At 36.9% G+C, this 22,043-nt stretch overlaps 2 protein-coding genes across 6 annotated transcripts in view; one reads left to right on the top strand and one right to left on the bottom strand.

The window, feature by feature from the left end:
- Positions 1-9,701, top strand: part of ROCK2 (Rho associated coiled-coil containing protein kinase 2) — a 168,189-nt gene extending 158,488 nt beyond the window's left edge. For 4 of the 5 annotated variants that reach the window (XM_043989249.1, XM_043989246.1, XM_043989248.1 and 1 more), the window contains 2 exons: positions 4,328-4,432; positions 5,897-9,701. In XM_043989249.1, coding sequence (XP_043845184.1) covers positions 4,328-4,418 — 91 coding nt within the window. In that variant the 3' untranslated portion in view covers positions 4,419-4,432; positions 5,897-9,701. The remainder of the gene's footprint in view (positions 1-4,327; positions 4,433-5,896) is intronic. The other variant, XM_043989247.1, reaches the window with a different exon arrangement.
- Positions 9,702-10,579: 878 nt separating this feature from the next.
- The window catches only part of SLC66A3 (solute carrier family 66 member 3), a 32,074-nt gene continuing 20,610 nt past the window's right edge, over positions 10,580-22,043 (bottom strand). The window contains exons 4-7 of the mRNA XM_043989250.1: positions 20,642-20,699; positions 16,148-16,268; positions 12,774-12,815; positions 10,580-11,848 (exon numbers count right to left, since the gene is read on the bottom strand). Coding sequence (XP_043845185.1) covers positions 11,760-11,848; positions 12,774-12,815; positions 16,148-16,268; positions 20,642-20,699 — 310 coding nt within the window. The 3' untranslated portion in view covers positions 10,580-11,759. The remainder of the gene's footprint in view (positions 11,849-12,773; positions 12,816-16,147; positions 16,269-20,641; positions 20,700-22,043) is intronic.

Below are 22,043 nucleotides of genomic sequence, written 5' to 3'. Positions count from 1 at the left end.
TTTTGTATAACAGTAAGTAATAGGGATCTTTTTATACAGTGCTGCATGTAGAGTAAAACTAACCATCAAAACTTACCCATAAAATTAATGGATAACTGATGAAAATTTCTCAAAATATAAAAAAGGTCTTTGATTTAAAATTTTTCAAATCTTCAAAAAATATCATTTTGGATTTTGTGGAATTTATATACTATTGTTAACATCTGAGTCTGTATCACTTTAATTGGCAGTTATATTTGTAGGTAATCTCACTCTGATACATCTTCAAGTAAAAGGATTCATTTGAAACATAGATGAAGATAATGTAGAGGTAACTGGGTTCTGTTGGCAAAGCCTTCAAGAGCTTTAAGCTTCAGGAAATTGTAAGATTTTTTTTGTATGGTCCTAGCACAAGGACCAGCCTGGCTAAGTGAATGCTCATCAGTTAGTAGATTGGTGATTAAAACTTTGGCCAGGGAAAACCATGAAACAAAGCAAAAACCAAATAGTTATCAGTCCTGTAAATGCACCCTTCCACACAAGCTTCTGCTTCTGCAGTAACAGTAGCAGAGTGATAGAAAAGTAGGCAGAGTAAGCTAAAAATCACTTAGTATACCATCTATAAATATCAGCTTAGCTATTGATTCTTCTATATATGAAATCCTTATCCAATGACCAGGTCATATTGATAGAGAAACTGAATCATATCAATATTTACACTCTTAATAAACTACAAGAAGGGAGTTGCAACTAAATGGAATGATGACTCACAGGTTCTCCTTCAAGAGGAAAAGTATAGTTTTTATGGTTTTTTCAGATATCATTTCATAGAAGATTTGGTCACCTTATGACGCAGTGTTTGTAAAAGAAAACCTGAAAATAATTTGAGAAATTTTATGAAGACTTAAAATAAGGTTCTTCAATTTAAATCAGTGTATACTTTGATATTTAGTGACTTCAATGCAAAGGTGGAAATGGGTGACAACTTTGAAATATGTTGAAAAATGTGGTTCAAGAGAAGGAATTTTTGTTCAGTCTGACTGTGACCCTTTTTGGGGGTTTTCTTGGCAGAACTAACTACTGAGATGATTTGCCATTTCCTGCTCCATTGTGTCCCTATTTTACAGATGAGGAAATTGAGGCAAACAGGGTTAAGTGATTTTCCCAGGGTCACACAGCTAGTATGTGAGTCAGGTCTTCCTGACTCCAGGTCCAATACTGGTGCCATCTGGCTGCCTGAGAGAAGGAATAAGAGAGTCTAAAGACTTTTTTTGAGGGGGTGGGGGGTAGTGTTAGACACAAGTAACATTAAAAAGAAGTTGATTATATTTATGCAAAGTGATTATGCTTATTATATGAGAATTTACTTGTTACTCATGTGAGAGTTATTAATTAATCTAGTGTCTTTATATAATTGAACCACCAGTATGAATCAATTGTCATAACAGAGACAAGAAGAGAGAAAAAATTATCTTAGGCAGCAAATGTTTGGCTTGTCAAGTGAAAAAAGAAGGCATGTAGAGTCAATACTGGTATAGAATATAAATCTGTCAAGATAAATATATGTGTCAAGATATTGTGAAGAAGAATGATGCAAGAGTATGAACAGTTTTACCTAATGAAACATCAAGAAGCAGTTTAGGGGAGAGGAAATCAGTTTTAAAAAGTTTGGTGGAGATTGAACCTAAGCAAAGTAGTCTTAAAGCTTCCTTAATTTAAAGAAGTAGGATGACAGAAAAAAAACAACATGGAAAATGTTAAATTTTTTTGTAACAAAGGTTTTACTATCAAGTATAATGAACTATCACATCTAGACTATCATATCACATCCCCAGATGTGATAAAAGGAACTGGAAGTAGCGCTGAAGAAAATGAAAATGGGAAAAGCAGATGGACTAGGTGAATTATCACAGAAGAGACGTATGCTGACGTGGAGGTAGTTTTGAGGGTATTTAGTGATCAAGTCATAAGATATTTAAAAGCAGGGAAAATGCAGAGATATTGGGGAGGGGGAACCACTGACCACAGTACAAAAAGAAACAACAAAACAAAAATAGCTATTGACCTATATGCCTATATAAAATTGAGAATAATCTTTACACACATTAAAGACGTTCCTGAATTTAAGTATTAGGAGGGAACACTATTTTCATACTCAGTATTCTATTAGGAGACCATATCTTTACCCTCACACAGTTCATGGAAAGATGTAGCTATTACAAGAATCACTTGTATTTGTTTGTTGAATATAAAAGAGCATATGATTCCTTGGGGGAGTTAAATCTTCAAAGAGTCCTGTGCATATGTCAGATCATCAATATCAAGCAAGGGATAAACAGAGTAAACATGTTCACCAAAGGTGTTCACCATTGTCAGGACTTATATCCAGAACAGGTACTAAGTTAAAGAGGGATTTCTTTGGATAAAGAAGTCAAGATGTTCCTATCTGTGATTGACATTGTGCTGATTGCATCAACTCCCAGAACATTGCATAATTTCTAAAATGAGAGCTGTAATCATTCTGAAGAGTTTGGCATAACTGTCCACACAAGGGGAGAAATATCTATTATTTATATAGTGCTTTAAGGTTTTCACAGGTTTACATACATTGTGTGATTTGATTTGATTGGTGAATAGCTACTGTCCAAAATATCAGTCAATAAACATTTATTAAGTGCCTACTGGATAAAAAAAAGACAAAAGACAGTATCTGTCCTGCAGAATGTCAAATTCTAATGCAGGAGTCAACAAGCAATATGTACAAACAATTAATAATTGATTGAAAGAGAGAAGACACTAGAATTAAGAGAGATTAAGAAAGGCTTCCTGTAGAAAATGGGATTTTAGTTAGGACTTAAAGGAAACCAGTAAGCAAAGTATTTCAGGCATGGGGGATAGCCAGAGAAAATGCCTGGAACCAAGAGATAGTGTCTTGTTGCTGGAACAGCCAGGAGGCCAATATAACTGGATCAAAGAGCATGTGACAGAAAATAAAGTAGGAGGAGGTCTGGGTAATAAAGGGCTTGAATACTAAACAGGATTTTCTATTTGATCGTGGAGGCAATAGGGAGCTATTGGAGTTTCCTTTCAGGTCAGACCTGTGGTTTAGTAAAAATCACCTTGGTGGCCAAAGGGAAGATGGATTAGAGTGGGGAGAGACTTCATTATGGCAGTAGTTCAGGTGTCAGGTGATCAGGGCTTGCAACAGTGTTAGCAGTGTCAGAGGAGAGAAGGGACCATATTTTGAGATGTTGCAAAGGTGAAATCTATAGCAGACCTTGACAACAGATTAGATATTGGAGGGTGAGAGATAGTGAAAAGTAGAGGATGACACCTAGTTTGGAGCCTGAGGGACTGGAAGGATGGGGAAAGGTATCGAGTTCTGTTTTGGATACGTTGAGTTTGAAATACCTATTAGAAATCCAGTTTGAGATGTCCGAAAAGCAACTGGAGATACAAGATTAGACTAGGTCATCAGAGAGGTTAGGACATAATAGGTAGATTTGAGAATTGTCAATGTAGGTTTGATGAGTAAATCTATGGTTGCTGATGAGATCACCAATTGAAGTAGTAAAGTGGAAGATTGCATGATTTGGTTGGGAATCCAGGAGAGAAGACTGAAAAGGAGCCATCTGATAGAAGGAGAATCAGGAAAGAATGCAGACAGAAAATCCAGAGAGAAGAAGTAATAAGCAGTATCAAAGGCTGCAGAGAGGTAAAGAATGAGGATTGAGAAAAGGCCATTACATTAGACAATTAAGAGATCAGTGGTAACTTCGGTGGAATGATAAAGTTGGAAGCCAGATTGTAAGAGGTTAAGAAGAGTGTAAGGAAAGAAAGCGGAGACATCTATTGTAGATGACCTTTGCAAATTTAGGATGGAAGGTTCAAATGAGGGGATTGTGAAGATGAGACAAGGGCATATTTGTGGATAGTAGGGAGAGATTGAAAATAGGCAGTAGAGTGGGGAAGACAGAGGGGAGCAGTTTGTTGAAAGAGACAGGATGGAATATGGTATGCAGTTGAATGGACAATCCATAGAGCTTGCCCATCAGAATATCTCTCTGTATCTTGGACAGATACTTCAAATGAACAATGAATTGGGTCCAGAATTGAACATAAAGACCAGTTGCTTCTTGGAAAGTTATGGTTGTTAAAAAAAAATACCCGCAGATTTCCATATAATATCTGTATGAATCATACCCAAATTTTGAATTGTGATTGATGAGGAAGTGCAGTATTAAAGGAAATATTTGCAAGGCAGTAGTAGCCTATGTGACCATTTTATGTTCGGGCTGTTAAAATGCAGAGTATAGCCAAGTGTAAATGTGTAAACCTCCTATTGCAGATTGCTTGATTTGGCATTTAAGGACTGGGATTGGTCATTTGATGATATTGATGAGGATGGTGATGATGATGACGATGTTTTTGATTTCTGAAGAAATATAATGGGGTAATTCACATGAGAAATGGATGATTTCATTTCTGCCTAGAGCATGTGGTTTGGATTTGGGCTTCTATGTTCCCTAGTCTTTTATTTATATATATATATATATATGTATGTATGTATGTATGTATTTTTAAACTATTATTTAAGAGTTAGTTTTTAAAAGTTAAATTTCAGAGAATGTTCCAACTGAACTTTTAAAAGTCAAATAACATGTACAGATGCATTTGACAAATTGTAGTGTACTTGGAATGGCAACTTGGGGTAGAATCTCTAAAACTTTATAATAAAAGATGATTCAAGAACTCCTCCCCATTCCAAGTAAGTTGCTTTGAAGGGGAAAGTAAATTGTTTTCTTCTATTTGCTATTGAGTTTATCTGTAAAAATAGCATGTTCTCCCTCTCCCCTTTTCTTCAGACTTGCAAAGTTGAAACTGCAAGAGCTTTCCATTTCTTGACAATGCTGTGAAATACCCTTTTTTGACCTGGCTTATTTGTAGTGGTGTGAAGTGTTTGCTGGCTTGTCTTCTAATTCTGTACTTGGAGAATAATTCAAGCAATAATGCTGATTGTCCTGATTGCTATCATGTAAATATAAAGTAATTCAAATAATCAGTGCTACGTTTTGTCTAAGAGAAAATAATCTTATCCTGTTATCTTTTCAGCTGCAACCTAGTTTGGAAGAATTAGTGCTTATTTCACTATAGCCACATAATTGTTAAAAGTATACTGGGTAAAATTGATATATTTTCTTCATTTTTGAAGTATGTTTTTTATATTTATTAGTTAACACTAATACAGCTTGTGATGCCAGAATAGATTTAAATTTTTTTTTTTTGGAGGGGCAATGGGGGTTAAGTGACTTGCCTAGGGTCACACAGCTAGTGTCAAGTGTCTGAGGCCAAATTTGAACTCATGTTCTCCTTAATCCAAGGCTGGTGCTTTATCCACTGTGCCACCTAGCTGCCCTTTTTTTTTTTTTTTTTTGGTTTTTGGTTTTGTTTTTGTTTTTAGAATAGATTTAATTTTGGAAATCTTCAAATTGTTGCCACCACATCAACCATGGCAGTGCCCTAATATTGTAATATTAGCATTAAATGGGGTTTATGAAAATTAGTACCACTAGGGCTTAATAACTATGTCCACTGATGGTAAGATATACTTTTTTTTAAAGGTGTGTGTCAGAATATCTTTTAAATTAGGTAGACTTGGGGTGTAGCTAGGTGGTGCAGTGGATAAAGCAATGGCCCTGGATTCATAAGGACCTGAGTTCAAATCTGACCTCAGACATTTGACACTAGCTGTGTGACCCTGGGCAAGTCACTTAACCCTCATTGCCCTGCAAGAAAAGAAAATAAAAAAAGAAAGATTTAAAAAAAATAGGTAAACTTGGAAAGAATTTGGAGGTAACTATAGTCTGACAAGGCAGCTCCTGATGATGACAATCTTTTTTTTTTTCTTTTTCCCCAGCTAACTGCCTTCTGTGAATGCAGTCACTATCCATGGTGATCATTTTCTGCCTGTTATGAACAAGACTGAAATGTGATATCCCCAAATTTATTAAATGAAAGAAAGCTATATTTTCCTGAGATTGATATATATATATGTGTGTGTGTGTGTGTGTGTATATATATATGTATGTATGTATATATGTATACACACATACACACATACATACACGTACATACACATATATGTATGTATATGTATAAACCAGTAGTTTACTTGGAGGGGGGTTGCAATATAAATCGGTAATATTGGAGAGGTTTCCTCAGATCTTTTAAGGTGACTGATTAAACCAAGAGTCATTGGTAACAGAAAAAAGATACTGTAGGATACCTGCCTCCAACTTTCAAAGCCTGGTTCTACAAAACTCTAAGTCTTGCTCTACAAAACTCTATTGGACGACACTACATTTCACAAGAGGACTGAGAAGAGTTGAAATAAAAGCGATTATCTTTCAGCTTCACTGGAGAGATTTCACCAGCATATTAAGGTTACCAGAAGAATTGAGGATTGGGAAAGATTCTACCATAGTGGTATAGACTGCATCCTTAAGTGACCATTATACTGTGTGTGTGTATGTAGATATATACATATATACACATATATATATATATGTATGTATGTGTATATATATGTATGTATGTATATGTGTGTGTGCGTATACACATATATATACATATATACACACACACACACATATATATATATATACACACACAGTACTGTAATACTGCAAGAGGATTTTTAAGACTTTATTTTTTATACACATTGATCAGATACCATTACTTATTACAGTTGCAACTATGCACTTGTATATAAAGCCATAATGTTGAAGTTGATATTATTCATTCATATATATCGAAAAAAGCTGCATGTCAGTGTGTTTGAGCAGTTAATATAATGAAAATTTTGAAGTTAATCATATCAGTTTAATATTGCTTCATGATGGACAACCCTATTTTGCCATTTGAATGCCTTAATTTAAGTCCTTTACTTCCACCTCCCTTCTCCTATCCCCAAATCTCAGCCCACTCTATTTAAAATGATAAAGGAAAAGATGTTTACCAGCTGTTAGAATACAAATTTGCTTTGTGGAAGAAAAATAGAGCACTATTTTTACATATAATAGTTATAGCAATGTCAGCCTATTTTGAATGTATAGTGGATGGGTTTTGTTTTTTCGGCAGGAAAGCATTGGTTACCAGAAACAATAATTGATAGTATGAGAACTAACTTAACTTCAATGTGTACTGGTAATTTTTCATCCAGCCCTTTTTACAAACCTCAGTATTATTCAGTGACTTTGTATTACCCTCATTAAGTGCTATGAAGCTTTCTTTTGCCTTGTTTGTATCCTGGCTCAATTTTGTTTTGTTTTGTTTGTTTTGTTTTTTGCAGGGGGGAAGGGGAGGTTTCATCTCTTACATTTTTACACATGCAAGTATTCAAGAGTTATCACAAACTTTGGGGGAAAAAAAACAAAACTAAAACATACTGTAGATATATCTTTAAATTTTTCTATGCTTTTCTCAAGGACATGGCTGTGTGTATTATTTCAGTTGTGTGCTAATGAGAACTAATACCTGGGAAGAAAGGGCCTAGAAGCACTAAATTGGATTTATTTTTAAAATTCAATCTTGCATAAAAATAGAATTTTTGTGGGCCCATTCATGTAGTATTCATCACTATCCCAGAAAATTGCATGTTTTATACAACTACAGTATTCAAGATATCAAAAGTAAAGAAATTATGTAGCCTCTAACTGGTCAGTGTCTATATCTCTAGACATATGGATATAGATTGTATGTTATATCTATATCTATATGTCTGTATCTATAGAGAGAGCATGTGTGTGATAAATAAAATATATCACCTAGACTTTCAATGAAGGAAGCAGACATTTTATTGTTCCTTTCTCTAGGGACAACATAGAAATGTTTAGAAAATTAGGACCACAATTTAAAAACACTATCATGGGAAGCTGAAGAGTGGCCATTAGCCCATCAATGTTTGAAAACTAAATTTTCTCTCTCTCTTCTCTCCTCTTGCCCCCTTCCTCTCACCTTTAACAAAATTGATTTATTGAATCTGCACTCTTTTGTGTTGGCTGTGGATCCTTAAAACTAGAATGTGCGTGCCACTTCATTTTCAAATGTTGGTTTGTTGCAATCTAGTTTTAAAGCACAGCATGTTTTTTAAAGTGTGAAAAAAATATATAAAATTTATATAGAGTAAATATTTCCATTCATTAGACTTGTTTAAATGAGACTGAATGCATAAATATTTTATATAAAGATTTTGTTACATTGTGGGAAATTCTATCCTATTATTCTGAATTGGAGAGAATATATAAATATATATATTTTTAAATAAACTGTTTTAAGGTGAAATAGTTTTAAGTTTACACATGGTAATTGAAACATTTGAATATAGAAGGCAAAAGTGGGTGTTAAAAAGTACATTTTGGAAGATGTAAATAATTGAGAGTATGAAGAATCATGGCATCTCTTCTATACCGGGGGAAAATGTGAAGTTTCTGAAAATTAGATAATTTGCTAAGAAAAAAAATTCTCTCCCATGGAGATTTTCTACATTTCATTTTATTGACATAGTCAGGGTTTATAAGGTTGGTTTCCCATTTCAAACAATAATAATTTTTTTTCCTAATTATTATTCCAGCTTCAGGTAAGAATCTGCCATTCCCCCCCTTTGTAACCTTAAATCATGCTCTGTGCACGTATATAGCTATCCAAATGCAATCTCTCCAGCATATAACATTCCCTTGGCATGGATAAGTGTGCCCATCTCCATTTTCCTACTGTCCTGGCAAGTCCCCAAATTCTATAAATTATTCCATTTTACACAATTCAGATTAAAATATTTTTTTTAATATTCCCCATGGACATAGGAATCAGGAAATGCCAGGTAGAAGAGGAATCTGTAGTTTCATTGATTTTAGTGCAAATTTAAAGTACACAGCAAATAAGCATTTTCTTTTATCCATCAGAAAGTAAAAGGGGCCTGCAGTCAACTGATGAATATATAGGTATGCCAATAAAAATAAAATAAAGGGTAGCCTATATAAAAGCTGAGCCATAGTAATCTTCAGTGACTCAATTTTTATGACCCTATACCTAACTTTAAAATCCTTATTGGGGTAGCCAAATTACATTTTAGGAAATGATGCTGCTGTTGATAATCAAGTCTTCTGCCATCTTTTGTAGGAAAATGGAGATAATTATAAACAATGCATTGATTTATTATTGATACTTGCTTTAGATTCTATTTACGATTTCTCGTGCCTAAGGTGCACTGGTCCAGCGATCAGAGCAGAGCCAGGCACATCTGAATTTATAAATTAGTTTGCATACCAGCATTTGGCTCCTTATTCTTGCCTTGTTTTGGGCCTCCTGAAATCCCCAACTGTGTTGTGAGAATACTGTAGAATGTTTTGTAAAGCACTTTGAAGAAGCACTGAGATGTTATGCCAGGAGGTTCAGTCCTGTCTTCCTTCTTCCCCATATCTATGAATTTTATTGGGAATGGTTTTGAATGAATTATAAAATGCACAGCTTATATAATCAGTACAAAAATATTTGATCAGATACCTTTTTTTTAAAAAAACACCAAACAAACAAACAAAAAAAGAATTATAGCCCCTGGATTTAACTTTTGGAAACTTCTGTCGTATCTTTGTAGCATTGTGATTGTATCCTATGCCTGCTTTTGAAAAGAAAATAAATAAAAGGAATTGAGAAGTATGCATTTTCATACTTTTCCTGTGAAAATTATTATTCTGGAATGCTTCAACTTCTTAAACCTTACCACAGGAATTTAAGATACTGGAAATATTTCATATATGAAATTTAGGGGGACAAGGGAAAGGAAGCTTGGTCAGAAACAAATAGAAGGGTCCTAGTAATTCCTTAATTTGGATTAAAATGGTTCCACTTCTTAAAATTACAAAGATATATTTCTATAATGACAAATCTCCACAGGCATCAATTCTGTAGTTTAATAACATTAAATTTACATCTGCTTCCTAACACCTCTTTCCAGTTATGTGACCACAAGCACGCCATTTCACCTCTGGAGCCTCACTTAGACCACAGAATTCATGGAGTGATTTTGATGAAACTTGCTTTGCAAACCAGGACTTTTGGAACACTTTGTATTTTAGTATCACAATTATTTAGCACTGTGTCTTCATAGTATGCTGAAAAGCACTTGTCTTTGAAGCTAGGAAGACCTGGGTTTTGGGTTCTGCCTGTAACCCTGAGCAAATCACAAACTCAACTGTAAAACTGTAAGAATTCTGAGATCTTTTCAAGCTCCAGATCTATGATTCTGTAATTTACAGTTTTTTTCTCCTTCCTATCCTTTCTGGTAGGTTTGGGGGTTTGGATTTTATTTGAATTTTGTTTGGACAATTGCCAAACTCCTCCTCAAGCCCCCATTTTTATCACATTAGACTAACTAGTCCTTCTGCTGGTTAAAGTAACCCTTAATTTCTATATGTACAATTTGCCTGCATGGGAGAAGTGATTTTTTTTTCTTTTTTTTCTTTTCTTTTTTTTTTTTTTGCTGGGCAATTGGGCTCAAGTGACTTGCCCAGGGTCACACAGCTAGTTAGTGTCAAGTGTCTGAGGCCGGGTTTGAGGTCCTCCTGAATCCAGGGCCGGTGCTTATCTACTGTGCCACCTAGCTGCCCTGTCCCAATCTCTTAAAGAACATCTACTGAGTTATAGATAGTAACCATACAGATTCTTGAAATATGTCATGACCCCTTCCCAGAAATTCACGAGAGTTTTAAACCAAATAATATTCAAATTTTGAATGTTTATTTTACATGCTGATTAAATTTAAACATTTAAAACCAAGTTTGCATGCACACAAGCAATGCAATGAGGACCTATTTTACATAGGGTCAAATAAGAAGGAATTATGCCAAAATGGCAGCAATGAATATAGTAGAAAGCTCATGTTTACATCCTTGAACCAATCATTGCACAACCACCACCACCCCAAGCCCTGTTGATTTAGTATGGCCTGTGGTCTAATACTGATTGGCCCTTGGGCCAGACATTTATCCTCCCTTGAGCTCATCTACCTTCACTCAAACTATGGGATCAGTAAATTCCTTATTAGTTTTTTGGTTATCTTTGGTTACCTCAATGCCCTTTTCTAGGTTGTAAAATGAAAAGTCCCTTCCACCTAAATTTTATGTATTTGTTTTTAAAAAAACAAAAACTGGTCTTGCCCATTAGTTTCAAAATCCAGTAAAGATAATAGTATAAGTGTTCCTTCAAATAATGGAGGCCTTATGTGAAACCAGGCACAATAATGGAATTGCCACGTGTAACTGCAAGAGTAATTTTCTTTAGGAAATGACCAAGGCACAGTGAGATGTTTAATGACAAACTGAGGCTAAAGTGCTACAATGGAAAAAACACTGGCCAAGGAGTCAAGTCACGATCTTAAAGTCAAATGACTTTTTTTCCTCTTTGTGCCTCAGTTTCTCCTTAAATGGACAGATTTGGACTAGATGACCAAAAAGATCCTTTCTGGCTCTTAACAAACTGAAATCTCTGGCATACAATTCCAGCTCACCCTGTTCAAATCTCTTTTCCCTCAGGGAAGATGGGAACAGAACATACTTTGTAGCTTCAAGCTGAAAAGTAGAAAAATGTGTTTAGATAGTATGGTCGCCACACTTCCATTATCATACTGATTTTAAAATCCAAATGGCCTTGCTTCAGTCATGCTGGAGAAAATAAGTTAATTCTCTTTTGCCCCAGTTTGAGTTATTTTCTGTGTGGAGATGCTGTTACTCATCCTTTGTAGTTTTCCTGTAGCGAAGTATTGTAGCTGTTACCCATATATTTAGAGCCAGCATGATCAGGAAACGGACAAGAACTGAAATACAAAAACAATGTTAAATGTTAATAACTGAAATACAGTTCTCTTTTAAATGAAAAACAAAATCACTTTTTTTTTTGGTGAGGCAATTGGGGTGAAGTGACTTGCCCAGGGTCACACAGCACAAAATCACTTTTACCAAACTTTTACACATCCGGGGGAAGTCATGCTGTGATGGTTGAGCCATCACAAAACCAGCCACTTTAGCTGAAATGGCCACATTTCAAATGTGGAAGTCTAATGACTAGTTACTCTGATTTTTTTTGTTCTTTAGAACAGGTGCCTTTAAAAGCTTCATCTCAGGTAAAAATGCTGGAAGGGGTCTTAAAGATGATCAGGTCCAACCTCATTTTACACAAGAAAATGGACCTAGAAGTTACTTGTCCAAGGTTCAAGTAAGGAACAGAGATCTGAGATTTTCATCTAGGTTCACCATGCTAGTGATTCTTCCCTATTTGTTAGAGAATACACATTCCACAAACCCCAGTGTGAGGAGGAAGAAGAGACTGGGGATGGCCCACTAAGCTCTCATTTATTTTCTGCAAAGTACACACTGCCCAGAGGAGGTAGAGGATATCTGAGATTAATAGTATTTAGAGCTGGAAGGGACCTTGGAGATAAGAGACTTAGGAAAGGTTAAAGCAAGAGGTATCTATAGCTGGAGGCACACCCTTTTGCTTGCCTTTTAATATATGAACTGATCAAAGTTGCGCTAGTAGCAACTGCTTAAGACCAAGGAAAAGCTGTCCCTGTTGACTCAAATGAGCTAACAAAAACCAGAGAGTTATTCACATTCAGTAAAAACAACAACAAAAACTCAGCCTGGATTACAGAGTATGTGTGATTATCTTATGAAATAAAAGGTTAAGTATGTATTGGGGAGAGGCCAGAGGAGAGTATGCTTACCTATAAGTTTACTTACCCATAAGATCCTGTGTGGTCATTAAAGTTGTTATTACTCTTGCTGTAAGTTAAAGTAATCAGTTACTATTCGATCTTTGCAATTCCTTATAATGTGCAAATTATATTCATATAACATATGAATATATAACATAACAGCCTGGTTAAAATTCATCATTTATAGTTGCAGAATGTTAAATATGAAAAGTACCTTAGAAATGATGTAGTCTGAATTGTTCCCCCTCTCCACCCCCGCCAATTTTTCACAAAATAAAACAGGTTAAAATTTTAACAGCTGACATTGATATACTTCCTGTGAGGCTGCAAAGCTTATTTAAGCCTCACTATAGCCTGGAGAATTAATGTAAGAACATGGTGTTACCTTTGTTTTACAGATGAGGATACTAAGGTTCAGATGCATTAAGTGATTTTCCATAGTCACAGAGCTAACAAGTATCAGTGAGATTTGAATATAGGGCTCCCTAATTCCTAATCCTGCAATCTCTACAAGTTCTTTACTGCAAGCCAAATGGGAAGCAGCTTTCCTTAAATACCCATGAGTGTACAGTAGAATCACAGAACATTTGAAATGACCTCTTCCACTGAATCTCTGAACAGCCAATAACTTTTGCAAACATACACTTTATTGTACTAACTGTTTCATTTTCTGGTATGTCTCTTGTGCAGAAATAAAGTTTGGCTGACTAATGGACCGTTTCTAGCGTCCAAGAGCCACCCTTTGAGAGTGTAACTTCACCAGAGCCACAGCAACTTAAAAAACTATCAACTAATGGGGGCAGCTAGGTGGCACCGGCCCCGTATTCAGAAGGACTTGAATTCAAATCCGGCCTCAGACACTGGACACTAGCTGTGTGACCCTGGGCTTAACCCTCATTGTCCTGCCAAAAAAAAAAAAAAAATCAGGGAAAGGGCACATCAGTGGAGCCCTTCCACACCAATGAAATCAGACTCTTGAAGAATATTTAAATTATATCTATTTCCTCAAAGGCAGAAATGAAGCCTTTTATTCCATATCCAACCCAGTACACCTTAAAGTTCATGAACTTCCCTGTGCCATGGCACAGGGAAGACAACTGAGTTTGATTCAAACTCAGTTTGCGGATCACTTTCCTGATCAGGTCATTCTCTCCCTCAGCTCTAGAGTTTTTACTTCCTCTCAGAAAGAGAATGTGGAAGCTGGGCAACGCTGCATATAGTGCCAATGAACTGAATACAGTAATACCAACAAATTATACCTGCTTACTCTATGGCATAATGACAATGGAATTTCTCAATCCTGACAGTCATTAAAGAAAGTCTAATCCATCACAACAAGAAAAGTAATAATAAAGTGTCTGTGTGGCTTTTATGAAGTGTTTTAGACCATTTTAAAAATGGAGGAAACTGCTGTTCAAAGAGGGGGTGGACATAGGGGAATGAGTTCCACAGAGTTCCACATAGCCTGGAACCAGTCTTCTGATGCCAAAGCTAACACTTTTCCTATCATACCATGGCTTCAAATTCTAACTTTAGTCTCCAATTTCATCTGCAATTGAACATTGCCATTCAACAAAACTGATAACCCACTAATGAGAGGAAGTCTACAGTGGCAAAAAGAACACTTGGAGTTGTTTGGACTTGGGTTTGAGCCCTGGTTCCACTCAACAGCCGTGTGATCTTGGACAAGAAGTCTTAAAATTTCAGTTTCCTCCTCTTCTATAAAAGGGGGATAAATAATATTTTCCCTGAATCCTTCTCAGGAGTAAAGGTAGGAAATTGCTTTGTAAACTCCGAAGGCCCCACAGAAATGTGAGCTATCATTAATGTACCCATGCACTGTGCTGTTGAGGGTAGAAAAAATATAAAATATGGTCCCAGACTTCTAAAAGATTACGAATAACCCAAATCACAAATTTCTCTAAAGAAAAATGATCTAGCAATCGTAACTTCTGGGCAGTTATTTATAGAGCACTTGACAATTTATAAAATGCTTTAATGTGTTCACACAATTCAACAGTACTCTAATGTACAAGCAGTACAAGTATTACCATAGATTATGACACAGTGACTAGCCCAAGGTCAAATAGGTTAGCATCACAAGCTTGAACTAACCTCAAGTTCTAAGTGCTATGCGATCTTGACTCTAAAGTGAGCCAATTATTCAAAGACAAACTGAATTTCATGAAGAAATTTTCATGACATTCAGAGAATCAGCAGATCTTTGGAGGGAAGAATGTTTTTAAACCATTTTATGTCCTTGTTGCTAGAAGACAGCAAAATTCTGCATACTAGAGTTTCCCAAACTATTTTGGCCATGGAATACTTGGTCTATATAGGAAATATAGAAAGATATATAGACATAGATATAGTTATGTGCTCGTCTGGGACCTCTGTAGGTACTCATTTCTGCAGAAAGTTGAGCTTAGGAAGTTTTGGAACCAAAGAGGCCTATTTTCAGAAGGACAAACTATGCATTTAATAGGTAATTTTTTATGTTGACACAGTTAATGGGGCAGCTAGGGAACATAGTAGATAAAGCACAGGGCTTGTAGTTAGGAAGATATGAGTTCAAATCCAGTATGACTCTGGGCAAGCCACTCCAGTATCTCTGCCAAGAAAACCTCAAATGGGAGGGCAGCTAGGTGGCACAGTGGATAAAGTACTGGCCATGAATTCAAGAGGACATGAGTTCAAATCCGGCCTCAGACACTTCACACTTACTAGCTGTGTGACCCTGGACAAGTCATTGCCATGCCAAAAAAAAAATTCTAGAGGGGGAAAGTATTGCTAGAGCCTCAATACTGTCTCCAAGAGTGTCTATTGCATCTTGCACTAAAGTTCCTATTTTGGTAAATACTCTTTTAGGCTAAAGAGGTAAATTGTATCCCTTCAACCTTATAAATTGTGTGAATATGTAATATATGTGTTGATTTATGCAGGAACAAATTTTGAGGAAAATCAAAATGATTTTTTTTTTTTTACCTGGGGAGTATAACCATCACATACCCTGAGCACAAAGCACATATAGCTGAGTTTTACTTCTAGACAGACAGCATGAGTGCATGAAAGAGAGGAAGCCTGGTGTAGTACTGGACCTTAAGTCAAGAAGACCTGGGTTCAAATCTCACCTCAGCTACTACTTACTAGCTGTGTGTCCCTGGAGGAGTCACTTAACCCCTCTCTGTTTTCTGAGCCTCAGTTTTTCTCATCTATAAAACAGGGTTGTTATAAGGATCAAATAAAGTATTATAAAGCAATATTGACATATATTATACATAATATTGTAGATAAATGTTATATATCACTATGATATTAATAGTGCATGTTATTATTCCTAAGACTTTACCAAACTCAGCAGTGGCCCACCCCCACCACAGCACCCCCTGGCTTCCTTACTTGCACAAGTATACGCAGACATGCTCCAGGTCAAGGCACTTACTGCACCGGAATCCCTTGCCTCCCACAGGTACTGAAGCTGGGCAAACTTGCTGGCAGCGCTAATAAAGGTGCACAAATTCTGTTCCAGAGGAAAGGGGAAAGAGTCAAAGTCAAGATCCAATTTGTTATCAATAGCATGTGAACCTAAGTTTCTTTTCAAATTGTGAGGTCAGAACAGAGATTGGGACTGATTGATTAAATGGATGCCTTTTAAAACTCAGTTACTTAATGGGACCTGAACTATGGAGATCAAGAGGTAACCAGGGTCAACATTTTTAAACCCAGATATCAGGTAACTTAAGTTTAAACTCTCAGCTCTACTTGTTCCCTGTGCAAGTGTGGACAAGTCATTCTACCCATTAGGATCTACCTCACTTTTTTTTTTTTTTTTTGGTGAGGCAACTGGGGTCAAGTGACTTGCCCAGGGTCACACAGCTAGTGTTAAGTGTCTGAGGCCAGATTTGAACTCAGGTACTCCTGAATCCAGGGCCAGTGTTCTATCCACTGTGCCACCTAGCTACCCCCACCTCATTTTTTTTAATGTGAAAAATTAGAAAAAGCATCTTAATGATAGAAATGAGGGGGAAAAGCCTCCATGTTAGTCCTTCTGCCATAGCTCTAAATCCAGTTCCCTTCATCCTACACCACAATTCACTTCCCTAATCACTTCACTATATAGAGGCCAATTAGGCCAAGAGTACTGGACTTGCCTATATTCATAGGACAGAACCTAGAATGAAAAGAAACCTAGGTCTCCTACCACCGGGAATAAGTGTACATGATAAGCACTGGTTAAAATGTGATGCTTGTAACTACTCATCAAGGCATATACACCTAACCAGCAGGGCATGAAGATTTAGAAAGCACAAGGCATAGTTACTGTAATAACCAATTCTCCCTCTTGCTCAACTGAATATCTGAATTCCACCTGGTATTGTTTTCACATCGTGAATGATAAAATTAATTGGAGGGCACTTTAATGTTGTTTACACCCAACACACTGCTGCCCTGGTGCCAAAATTACTAATTAGAACTCTGGTAATAAATATTATCAATGTGAAGCACTTATAATAATGTCTATAGATGCCCCATTGTGACATGGAAGTGACCTTGGGTTCTCAAAGGCCAGCATGCCAGCAAAACACAAAGTCTGGCAGGTCTTAGCAGACCAGAAGAGCTTCAGGTAAAGACTGCAAAACCTAGAAGCCTAAGGTGGCACAGTGGATAAAGCACCAGCCCTGGATTCAGGAGGACCTGAATTCAAATCCGACCTCAGACACTTGACACTTACTAGCTGTGTGACCCTGGGCAAGTCACCTAACCCTCATTGCCCCACAAAGAAAAAAAAACCTAGCAGCCTAGCAAGGTTTGGAGAGGTACATTATCAGAAAGGTTGGCCAGCAGAGGGTCTTTAGTGGGGGGCCAGCGTGGGGGCAACAACTCAGGGATGATCTACTACCACCGGCAGTGGTGTCATGGAAGGAGTACCAACACCCCTGTAAGTAATTATAGAAGCACTTATAACATAAATATATAAAATAAATGAAGTAAACATAGTACTTCATTTCATAGATTACCTCATATGGATTCTCCCAATAATCCAAGTAGGTTGATTATATCCTTACTATTCAATCAGTTAACACCAACTTTGTGCCAAACACAGTGCTAGTCACTGCCCTCAATGGGAATGACATCATGTACCTAAATAAATATACTGTATGCAAAATAGATACAAGTTGATTTAGGGGGAGGGGAGGACACTAGCAGCCTTGTGGATCAAGAAAGGCATCCAGCAGAAGGTGGCGATTGAACTGAATTTTGAAACCTAAACATTCAAAAATGTGGAGGTAAGGAAGGGGTATTTGTTTTCTGGGCAAGAAGAGCTACTACAAAGGTTGCTATGGGAACCCGAAATGTCATTGCAGATGAAGAGAGTGACTTGGCCAGATGATCCAACAAGTGACAGAGCAAGGCTTAGAAACCAGATCTCCTGACTCCAAGTCTAGAGTTTTTTTCCACATTGTCTCAAGTGCCACTGAGCCAAATAAGGTTAAGAAAATAAGATGCTCAAGTACATCATTAATTCCCAAATCACTTAGTTGAAATATTTATCATGGCATGTAAGAAGGGGGGGGCGGGGCGGGGCTAGGTGGCCAGTGAATAGAGAACCAGCCCTGGATTCAAAAGGACCTGAGTTCAAATCAGGCCCTCAGACACTTGACACTCACTACCTGTGTGACCCTGGGCAAGTCATTGCCCCGAAGAAAGGAAGGAAGGAAGGTAAGGTAAGGTAAGGTAAGACCTTTAAGATTAACCAATCTAAATCAAAAAAGAAATGAGAAGGCAGAAATAAAGAACAAAGTTCACTTTTCAAGTGGTTCCAAAGTCTGGTCTACCCAATGGTAGGCAAGCATCAACAAACAGCCCAAGAGTCCTGGGTGTGGTGAGCAAGGGGTGGGAGTATCTTATCAATTTGGTGTCCCTTTTCTTCTAGGGTTGAGTCAACAGTGTTTAAGGATGATTTTCCTAAATATTAGTAAAGTCATACTGCTCCTCCCTTTAGCCAAGAGTAAATTGCCAGACCATCCCAAGGGAAGAAAATGGTTTTTGCTGTTCATTGTTCACGTATAGGTACGATGTATGAAAGACGGTCTGGTCTAGTGGACACTAACATGGGTTAATGATTTGCTCTGACACTTTTAAGTTTTATGACTCTCAGCAATTCATGGAGCTCCAGTTGCCTTATCTGTTAAATAGGGATAATAATATTTATACTCCGAACTCACAAAGTTGTGAAGAAAACTACTGTATAAACCTTAAATTGTTAATAGTAGCTGAAATCATTTGTCATGGCCAAAAAACTGGAGAAAAACCATGTGTTCATTGATTGGGGAATGGTAGACCAAACTGTGGCAAATAAATATAATAGGATATTATTACACTGTAATAAGTGGCAAATGTGAAGAATTCAAAGAAATGGGAGAAGACTTGTGAGGCACTGTTGTATATAACAGAAAAAGTCCCATTCTTGCAGGCTCAAAGTTCTGCTTTGGACATATACCAAGCAGTGTAACCATGCCTGGACTGCACTTACTCCTGCCTTTGAGAACTAATTTCCTTCAGCTGCCTCCTATATAAGGTCTGTCCTGATCCCCTCTAGTTGACAGTGCCTCCTCTCAAAAGAATTACCTTCTTGTGTGTATACATACGTGTGTATATTGTTGTCCAACACAGAAAGCTCAAAAGGAACTGTTTGCTTATTGTCCTTGCATTCCCTAGAGAGCCTATTCCTGGTATACCTGGTTGATGAACTTCTCACTGTCCTCCAGCCATTCTTATAAGACTCACAGGCAAGTTGCCAATATGAATGAAATCCCAGGTTTAGACCAAAGTGGTGGGAAGACTTGTATGACATGAATCAAAACAACAATATCCATACCAGTTACAAGTACAGTAAGAGCAACAAAGCTCAGCTAAATATACAGAAAAGTAGTCAATAAGGATAATTTTACAACTATCTAGTGTATATACATTTTAAAAGAAACTAGGAATTTATAGACTATATAAAGAAAAATTTCAATATCATATAAAATGATTTACAATCTTATTTATGTTTCGCTCGTTTGTTTACTGCAATATTTGTGTTTGCTGATAGAGCTTAAATATATATATATATATATATTTTTTTTTAATTAATTCTAGAGGGCAGCTAGGTGGCACAGTGGATAAAGCACCAGCCCTGGATTCAGGAGGACCTGAGTTCAAATCCAGACTCAAACACTTGACACTTACTAGCTGTGTGACCCACTTAACCCTCACTGCCCCAAAAATAGTGGAAAAAAAAATTAATTCTAGAACGTAATAGTTCAGAACTGTTGCTAAAAACCTGTAAACCTTTGGCCCATAAAAGCAAATATGAAGCTATATGCTTATGACTATTTACTGGCCCCATTTCATACTCCCTATAGAATTTAATCTCTGCTAATAAGCATGAAGGCTCCAGTGACCAGAAGCCACTCTATTTCAGGCCCTAGAAGACATACACCTGGGTTACCATGAGACCTATAATGATGACACTGTCCAATCCATTTCTGTTTGGAAGAAACTAGTCTAAGAATTTTGGGAATGTAAAATGTAGTATCCTAGGAGAAAAATGCTCTTTTGAAATGGTGACCAGGTTCCTAGAGCAGTCCATAAAAATGTAGTTTGGCCCATAACACAGACTGATGACATTGTTTTTATTAAAAAAAAAAATCTGTAATGCTTAGAAAGCACCATGTTGGAAAAAAAAAAGGGCAGTGGGAGCATTTGGCAAAAAGACTTAATATCAACATAAATAATAATAATTCCCCACATCTATATAGAACTTGTTATTTTTCAAAGGACTTTTACATACTTCATAGCAGATGCTTAATAAATGTTGATAATGACAATGAGAGATGAAAAACTTACCATTGCCAAGTCTATTATCCACTTCTGAAGAGTCAAGAGGTACCACCCACCCAGAAATCTGTCAGAGTGTTAAATCACACAACAATAGCATACAGTTTGTGACAACAGCATGACCACCGCTCAACTAACAGTTATCAAATCATACATTGCCACCTGAAAGGGCATGACTGTCTATTGCCCAATGGCTCACTACACAATCTCTGTGACTGCCTTGAAAAAACTCCTTTTCTCTTTTTATGTAAAATGACTAATATGGTAATGTTTTCCATAACTGCACATGGATAACCTATACTGATTGCTTGCAACCTTGGGGAGGGGGGGAGGGGAGGAAGGGAAAGAATGAGAGAGGGATAGAATTTGGAAGTCAAAACTTTAAATAAATAAATAATGATTGAATAAATGAATGAATAAATAAAAGGGGGAAAAAACAACCAACTTCTTTTCTTTCTAGGCCACCATTTCCCAATATATATTCTATTCCCTTTAGAATGTCTACTCCTTGAATGGATAAATAAATGGGGGGGGGGGCACAACACATTCATTAAGCACTTACTATTTTTCAAGTACTATACTAAGGGCCTTTTGTATTTGTCTCCCCAGAGGATCCTTTCCCTTTGAAGATTACTTTTGTACTGGTCCTATCCATACCTATTTATGTGTTCTCCCTTAAAAGTAGAAGCTCCTTGAGGGGTGGGGCTGTTTTCGTGTTGATTTTGTATCCCTGGACCTTAGCACAGTGCCTGTCATATAATAAGTACTTAATAAACCAACCCAACTCCTCCAATACAAAATGTTTGCCATTCAAACCAAAATAAAGCACAAATTACATATTATGGTCATCTGTTTCTAATCCTTTCCTGGAATATAAACCCCATATGGGGACCAAGAAGGCAGTATCTGGCAGTGGAAAGAGCATCTGCTCTGAAGTCAGAGGTCTCTGGTTCAAATCCTGCCTCTGATTATCACCACCTGTGCACCCTTACTTGGGCAAGGAAATCAACCTTCCTGAGCCTCAGGTTTTTCAACTGGAAAATAGGGAAGGACAGTGGACTAATGGCCTCTGAGGTATCTTCCAGCTCTAGAGTTATAACCCTATAATCCTTTGCTGGATTATAAACTCCATGTGAGGAAATAAGACAGCTTTACAAAGTGGAAAGAGTGTTAGCTCATTCTCCAATAAGTAAATGATCAAAGGATATGACAAACAATTCTCAAAAGAATTACAAACATGAAAGGATGTTTCAAAAGCACTAATGATAAGAGAAACAAACAAACAAACAAACAAAAAAACCCAAAACCAACCTCTGAGGTTTAACATTATACCCAGAAAACTGGCAAAGAAAACAAGGTGGGAATAGTTGATGCTTGAGGGACAAGGGGGATTGTGGAAAGATAGGAGTAT

Source organism: Dromiciops gliroides, chromosome 2, assembly GCF_019393635.1.
Source record: "Dromiciops gliroides isolate mDroGli1 chromosome 2, mDroGli1.pri, whole genome shotgun sequence".
Taxonomy (NCBI): domain Eukaryota; kingdom Metazoa; phylum Chordata; class Mammalia; order Microbiotheria; family Microbiotheriidae; genus Dromiciops; species Dromiciops gliroides.
Note: the sequence above shows the minus strand (reverse complement) of the source record. Positions and strands in the feature narration are given on the sequence as shown.